The sequence below is a fragment of the Eutrema salsugineum genome, unplaced genomic scaffold, assembly GCF_000478725.1.
Source record: "Eutrema salsugineum unplaced genomic scaffold, Eutsalg1_0 scaffold_9, whole genome shotgun sequence".
In the NCBI taxonomy this organism is placed as follows: domain Eukaryota; kingdom Viridiplantae; phylum Streptophyta; class Magnoliopsida; order Brassicales; family Brassicaceae; genus Eutrema; species Eutrema salsugineum.
Window position 1 is genome coordinate 1,629,102 of NW_006256342.1, and position 7,840 is coordinate 1,636,941.

General features: G+C 36.2%; 1 protein-coding gene across 1 annotated transcript; it reads right to left on the bottom strand.

The window, feature by feature from the left end:
- Positions 1-4,174: 4,174 nt before the first annotated feature.
- Positions 4,175-7,377, bottom strand: LOC18008293 (tubby-like F-box protein 1). The gene is made up of 6 exons (XM_006390084.2): positions 7,217-7,377; positions 6,892-7,030; positions 5,583-5,966; positions 5,412-5,499; positions 5,195-5,327; positions 4,175-5,104 (listed from the first exon to the last, which is right to left on the bottom strand). Exons 3-6 carry the CDS (start codon positions 5,940-5,942, stop codon positions 4,348-4,350), a joined length of 1,338 nt encoding a protein of 445 aa, XP_006390146.1. The 5' UTR covers positions 5,943-5,966; positions 6,892-7,030; positions 7,217-7,377; the 3' UTR covers positions 4,175-4,347.
- Positions 7,378-7,840: the final 463 nt, after the last annotated feature.

Here is a 7,840-nt window from a genome sequence, read left to right on the forward strand (position 1 = left end):
AATGATATGACTAAAGAAAAAGTGAGCTTTGCTTACTTGAACATCTTCTATACAACGTAGCTATACTTTATATGTAATAAGTGAGTGGGATGAAAGAAAATGAGTGCGTTCTTGCTCGTTTGTTGCATTCTTATAAACATTAAACAATCTATAGAAGAAAATGAGAGTTCTTGCTCGTTTCTTTTTATATCGATTATAATTCGGAAAATATTTTATTTTAGTCCGAAAAACTAAGTAACCTAAATAGAAACGAATTTCGGAATACCAATGCGTAATTTTAAATTTGAACTGAAGCCAGGTATCGGCAAATGGAAACGAACTGTTAAAGAATTTACATTATCAAGTAATAAAAATTCGAGACAAATAGCATCGAAATAGTTATGTATCGCATATAAGTAATACGATGATACAAATAGTTATGTATTGCATATAAGTAATACGATGATACATAATATAACAACAATTCAATTTACATTTCAATCTCATAACATTTTTTCTTTTAAGATATTCGGCCGACAAGCCAGTAATCTGATATAAATTGATGTGCAACCCACAGTCGCAGATCAAACATCGAACCTTCTAGCTCTTTCCAGAGATAAAAGTGGTATTAGAAAGGAGCCCGGAAAGAAAGTTCTCACATCCAATACAGCATTTTTAATTCACCTTTCACTTTCCCAATCATCGATTCAATAGGCTGCAAAACAGAGAGGAGGCTAACTAAAGAACACAAGTAGAAATCAGCTCTAACAAAGGAAGTTGTAACAACACACAAAATAGTAGACAGCCCTCAGATCTTTCATACAGAGCTTATTTGAAGTCATTGACGGCACATCGCATTGGTATCCACCAAAGCCAAAAGACCTAACATCATCATCGCCACCACTGTAACCATCATGCATGTGTATATATATATATATAGAAAGAGAGAGAGAGAAAGAGAGAGAGAGAGAGAGAGAGAGAGAGAAAGAGAGAGAGAGAGAGAAGCAGGTGCAGCAATGGAGATGATGAGTCTCGCCTAGAAACAACCAAGCGGTACCATCGGACTCATAAAGTCATCATCACTGGGCTTGAATCGTTTTAAAAACAACTACACTCAGCTATTATAGATATACCATATTGTCGCAACATCAATGAACAAAACTTCAAAACTATAAAAACAGAAACTTGAAACTGCATTGTTAACAAAACGCCCTCAGTATTCGTTTAAATCTGTCATTTGTGGCGCACCAAACTCCGGTTATCAAATGACCCGTAGTTACCATTGCAATAAACCAGGAGCAGCAGCAGAAGCAGCGATAACAAGAGAAAAAGAAGAAGAAGAAGAAGAAGGAGAAGAGATAGTGTTGACAATGATGATGATGATGACGATGAGCTGCAATGATTACTACGAGGTCAAAAACTGAAAAACCAGGGCACCACTCAGAAATTTCAAATTTACATCAATGGGCAAATTCAGAATCCGATAAGACAGAAATAAACCAAGTAAAAACTGAAACTTTTTTCGAAAAATCAATGAAAGCCCTCAGATCTCATAGCTATATATCTGATCATTCACGGTTTGCAAGTAAATGGGTAAAATCCAGCAAACCTAAAAGCCCCAAAAACCGCTAATCCGCATCCGACGCACGTGTGTGAAGGTGAAAAAAAACTGTGGAAGTGAAAAGTGCGCGTGTGAATGTCGTCGGCGACGAATCAGCGATGTTCAAGAGTTAAAGGATACACCACATGCCGGAGATTATCCAAATACAACCGCTCTATTACATAATTTATCCATCATAGGGCAAATCAACAACAATAAACTGCAAAACAGTATTCAGAATTATCGTATCAGGTTTGAAAACTAAACCAAATAAAACACTTCGAAAACGAAAATCGATTGTCGACGAGAGATCTAAGTGTTAAAAGTGAAATCGGAACTGAGCCGATTTTGCTTGGAGGTGAACTGAAATAAAAGAGATGAAATTAGGGCTTCAGTATGTTAAATGACGTTTGTACCATCACGCTTTAAGCCTATACAGTAAATTGTTATTATTAGGTTCGTGGGCTGGCTCTGAGGTTAAAAACCCATTACTACAAGCCCATTATGATTAAACAAGCCCGTTATGCAAAACTCTGACGACAAGATTAACAGAAGATGTTTTGATAAATTACGAATTTTTTTGTGGTGTGATTTGGTGCTCCACCACCACTCTTGCAACTGGCAATATTTAAACACAAAGACAAACCATTAGTAAAGTGGATTTGTAGAGGATAATTCATTCATATTCATCAAGTTTGGATTTCTAAACATGCTTAAGTTCTTGAATAAGGTTAGTAAAAGAAGAAAACAAAGAACTAACTTCTCTTATTGTCTTTTTTTTTTCAAAAAGTTTTAAAGGAAAACGTATAATATCTGACCAAGGAATATAGTATAGTTTTTTTTTGGGTAAAAATATAGTATAGTTTTATGGACCAATTAATCTTATGATTTATAGCTAATCGGATATCGTTTTAAGAGATGGTATTAAAATCCAAAAACAAAAAGCGGCAACCAGAAATAAGCCACATTGACCCTTTGAAATTAGACTATCCGGGAATGGCCCTTCAAGAACACTTTCATCACCAAGATCTAAAGATACTATATTTAAGATAATTGATGACATCACATAACTTGGTTCATCAAACTATAACTATCGTCGTTAGGTCAATTCTTATTATAAAATTCCAATCGTTTTATTATTCTCGCAAAAATCCACATATAGTGGTTGAAATGTTGTTTAATTGGTCCACACCCCAAAATAAGATCACCAATATTCAATAAAAAGTTTGGCACAGGTTTTGTGAGTTTTAATTCGAGTCATTTGACCATGAATTAAGTGAATCATAGTTACAACAAAAAGAAAAATGAAAAAGAGCTTTATCTAATTTTTGTTCGTGCCCGCATCGTTGTGGTCTAGGAAAGGGTTGTGTGAGGTTTGGGAAGTTTGGGTTTGGGCCAAAGGCCCAAGCAGTTTACATGGTAGTCCAATAACAGGCGATCTAGCTATCTCTGGCATTAGTTGGAAGGCATTTCAAACTCGGGACAGGTAGTATGGTGGCCCATTTGGATCTCATGGATCTCATGGCCCGTTGACTCGAGTTCGCTTGAAGCTCATAGTGTCTGTTGAACCGTTGAACCAGGGAGAAGTCCACACTATAGCACTTCGATGCGTTCCTACTGGAGCTGACCGAATCAGCCGATAGGGTTTATCAAAAAAAAAAAAAAAAAAAATTTGTTCGTGAAAATAAACTCAAAACTATGCAATCTTCACATTCCTTTTGTTTATGCAACTTTCACATTCCTTTTGTTTTTATAAAATACTGTATAACATATCAAAACTATTAAAGAACTTCAACAAAATATTTTATTGAGAACGTAAATTCAAAACGATGCTTATCGTGGGGGTCTCTCTAGCTATTTGATGAACTCTTCACACCATATTCACAGACGATTTTAGACTTTGGAATTGTAGAAATAATATTATATAAAAAAATTTGTTTGACGAAAAAGAGGGATTAGCTAGTATTATTATACTATTAACTTCGAATAACAAGTCTAAAAAAACCAACAACAATGGGAAAAGGAAACTATAAATCATGTACCGTGAGAAGACAACCATTGAAATTTGAAATCTCCGTCTTTCACACGAGATAGAGATAGAGATAGAGGTAGAGATAGAGAGAGACGATCGTTTATATCTTTGGATGTTTCTTCTGACGAGAAGTCGCGTCGGTCCGCACAGACCACCTTGGGAACGCAATAGCAGATGTTCTGCCATGTAGCTTCTTCCGATAAGGACTGCTTCCCGTTTTACCAATCTGCTCTAATGTCAAGTCGGCAAGCAGTGTGCTCACTTCGCGACATCTGTCAATGTCATTTGTCTTTGCTCTCTATCCTGTGCTTTTCCCTTAACACAATTTGATGTTTTACAGAGTGTAGTTTGTTGTCCATTTTAATTTTTGTTTTTTTTTTTTTTGTTAAGCTCTTTTTAAATATCAAACATGTAATTAATGTAAAATCGGAGATATGTATAGCTCATTAACCAAATGCAGGTTTATCATTTCTTGTTATCCTCGTTTTGTGTTTTGACCATAACGAATAAATGGAAATTATAGATTTCAACCCAAATTAGTTTTTTTTTTTTTGAAGCACTACTAATAAACAACATAACCAGATCAGAATAAATGATGAGATGGAAACTTGAAACAAATCTAATTCTGAGATTCTACGGTGAAAATAAAAAACACCTAGGAAACAAGAATCTCCTGAAGCATAAAAAACACATATGTGAAAGTAACATTACATACAAAGCTCTTCTTAGGCCTTTATCATTCGCAGGCGAGTTTCGTGTCGAAACTGCTCAAACAGATAGCGAAAGCCTGAAACGCAGAGAGCGGATACCGGAAATCCATAGTGAACATGTCTTTTCCCACTTTCCCAAACTGCAATATGATCTTGTCCGGTCCATCACTCTGAGTCTGCCCCGACGGCTGAGTCTGAGTCTGAGTCGGAGGCTGGTTTGCTGCAATCAGCTGAAAGTTCTTAACCGATGCGACGGTGACACGTCCCCTGAAGTTTAAACACCAGCATTGAAGCTGTTCGTGCCACCTTGGTGGCTTGTTTTTCAGCACAAGCGGTGGAGAAACACTCTCTTTCCCTTCTCCTTCTTCGTCCTCTCCTAAAGGGCCAAGAATGTCGGAAAACCGGGCGCTGCTAAACTCAGTTGAGTAATCGCTCGTGAATTTTCTCGACGAGGTGGATGTAGTAATGCTACGGAACGATTCGTCGAGAAAAGAGCGTGGCACGATGATCTCAGGTTGGCCAGGCACGGTTCCGCCTTCAGCAAGAGAAGAAGCAGGAATCGATTGCATTGCGCAGTGCATTCTCCTTGGACCGCGTGTACCAAGAACGTTTAGCTCGTAAGAAACCTGCGCGATCTTGTAGCTACCGCTCGGGACTTTTGGAGAGACTCTCTTTGAGTAAAACCTCCGGCTAAGTCCTACCGGTTGAGACGCCTGAGAGGCTTTGTTGTTGTATGGTGGTTGTGTGTCGTATATTATGAACTTTGTTCCAAGAAAATTAGACCTGAGAACAAAAATTGGACGATCCCACTTTAAAGCAAGAAACTTTCCGCTTTAAAATGTCATGTATATAATGTAACAACTCTTATAGTACCTAATCTTGCCAATGTACGTGTTGCTTGATCTCGAAATGGTGTCGGCGTGCATTGAGATCACATACTCGGTGTATGTAGTTCTTCTTATGCGTTTTGCGGAAAGAAGAAACTTTCCATTTTCAACCAACAAAGCTGAAAAATAGTAAATTTACCAACGGATTATTCTCTAATGTAAGGCCAAAGTAAGGAAAAAAAACAGAGGAAATGAAGCTTTACCAGGACTGAGACAAAGGTATAAATGGTAAGTCAGGTTTGATTTATCCCTTTTGATAAAGCATTGCATTGTTGCATCTCTTGGTCCCGGCTACAAAATCAAATAAAAATGTTATCTTCCAGCCGGAGATTATAACCACCAACATATGTGACATGAGGAAGAAAAAACCAAACCTGTTTAAGTGAAACAGGGAATGTGATTTTGCCAGAGAGCTCTGGACTTTGAACAATCTCTTTGCACACATCTCTCCATGACCTGCAGACAGAAGCACAGGCGACAACATGTTTGCGAGCAGGCCACACGCTTTCGCTCTCTTCAAGCCTTTTGATCACATCACGCAGCAGCTCAGGAGGCAGATTCGCCCACGGGGTTTCTTGAATCAATACTAAGGGTTGTTCCTCGTGACAATCTTGAACCGAGCCACGAGATTTCCCACCTTCTTTGACCTGGCTGCTTAACTTGAAGTCGAAACTACGCCTCGATAGACTTCCTATACTGTCTCTCACATCGCGAACTATGCTACGGAACGACATTTTTTTTCTTTCTTAATCAGTGGTCTGCAACACAAAAAGTAGTGTTTGATTCAAATTCTGAATGATACTTAATAACAAAGCAACGGCAGAAGAGAAAGAGAAAAGAAAGAAGGAAAATTTGGGAGAAGAAAAGAAGATTCTCATCAATGGACCAAAAGCAGGAAACACCACAGGCTTTTTTAAAAATTTCAGAAACATTCTTTTGATTCACATTTTACAAAAAAGACAGATAAAGAGGACATCAATAACTTCAAATTGAAAGAAGGAAGCTGCTAATTTCAAAATTTTAACTTGGAAAAAGATGCTTCGTATTAAACCAACCTCGTTCAAATGAAGAATCTTCGAAATAAGTAAAAAAAAAAAAAGCAAAAGGAAAAACAAACAGTTTCTGCTCCCAAGAACAAAGTCTGATTAATGGTCCCAAATAATAGAGATCTGATTCCAAGTATAAACTCCCTCTAAGTAATCTTGGGATTCAATTGTGAAAAAGATGAGTCTTTACTACTTCGAGGGTAGAGAAAAACAAAAAAAGAGAGGAAAGTTTGGAGCTTTAAATATATAGCAAGTGGAAAATAAAGACTAATGATCCCGGATCATATTTTTGGGTTTCCTTACCTAACAAATTTATTCACAGAACATGGCTAAAGCTAAAACTTTAGTTAATCAAATTGGTCTATAGAAGATAGATCTATAATCTCATAATCACAGTTTTCCAAAATCGACCAAATCTACAGAACATAGATCTGTAAAACATTAATAGAAACTATCAGACAAATTCGAGAACAAAAAAAAATAACACTCCACACTTCAAAAAAGCTTCCCCAGATTCCATCACTTGAAAAGAAGAACCATAAATTTACAGAGAGCCAGAAAATCAAAGCTCGAAACTTTCCAGAGACACACAATCAATTACACAGATGGGACAGAAAAGAAAAGAAGGGAGCCTTACAAATTTTGGTCTTTCAATTTTGTTTTCCTCGTCTTCTCCGTGCAAATCCTTTAGGGTTTTTGTCTCTCTCTCTCTCTCTCTCTCTAGAAGAAGTTATCTGTCTTCTTCCAGCACGCGGAAACCAACTACGTTATCTCCGCTACACGAACACGAACACATCTCATTTTTTCATCATTTTATATATAATAAAATATTTAGGAAACTGTTTATGATTCTGACTTAGAATACTCTCTGCTTGTGCAAAAAATTAATTAATTCAACAAACAGATGCTTTAAATGAAACAAGATATTAATGTAATCAAATAGGTATAATACTTCCACTGACCAGAAACAAAAATATATTTTCAGCAAGTTGGTTTTAGCCGTTGACCTCCTCTTCTACCTCTCATATCCTGAAAATATCCGAGAAACAATTGTTAGAGATGTAGTTGTAATATTTGATACTATATCTTAACTTGTAAGTCACTGATATTGACCCCAGGAAAAAAAGATTATGTTATCAAAACTGCTTTATAAATTTTAGGGCCGTAGAATGTAGTGTATATATATAATCTACAATCTCAAATTAGTTGTAGAGCTGAAAAAAAAAACATAAACCCAAAGTATGATTTATTTAAGGATTTGTGAAATGTTGTAGAGCTGACCTACCGTTCTTTTATGAGATCATTCAACTTTGGTTTTACCAAACAGTGTTTAAATGTAAATAATAAATACATAAAGTGATTATCACGAATTAAACCCTTTTTGATTACTACTATTCATAGCATTCTATATGGTTCAATAAAAATGATTTATCTTCGATATTGTTGAGAAAATTATGTATACTCCACTCGTTTCCTAATAAGTTTATCCCAACTAAACAAAAATTATATATATATATATATATATTGATTTTTTTTCATTTGATTTAGGGTGGTTGGGTATTTTGTTTCACTTTTATATTAAGAAA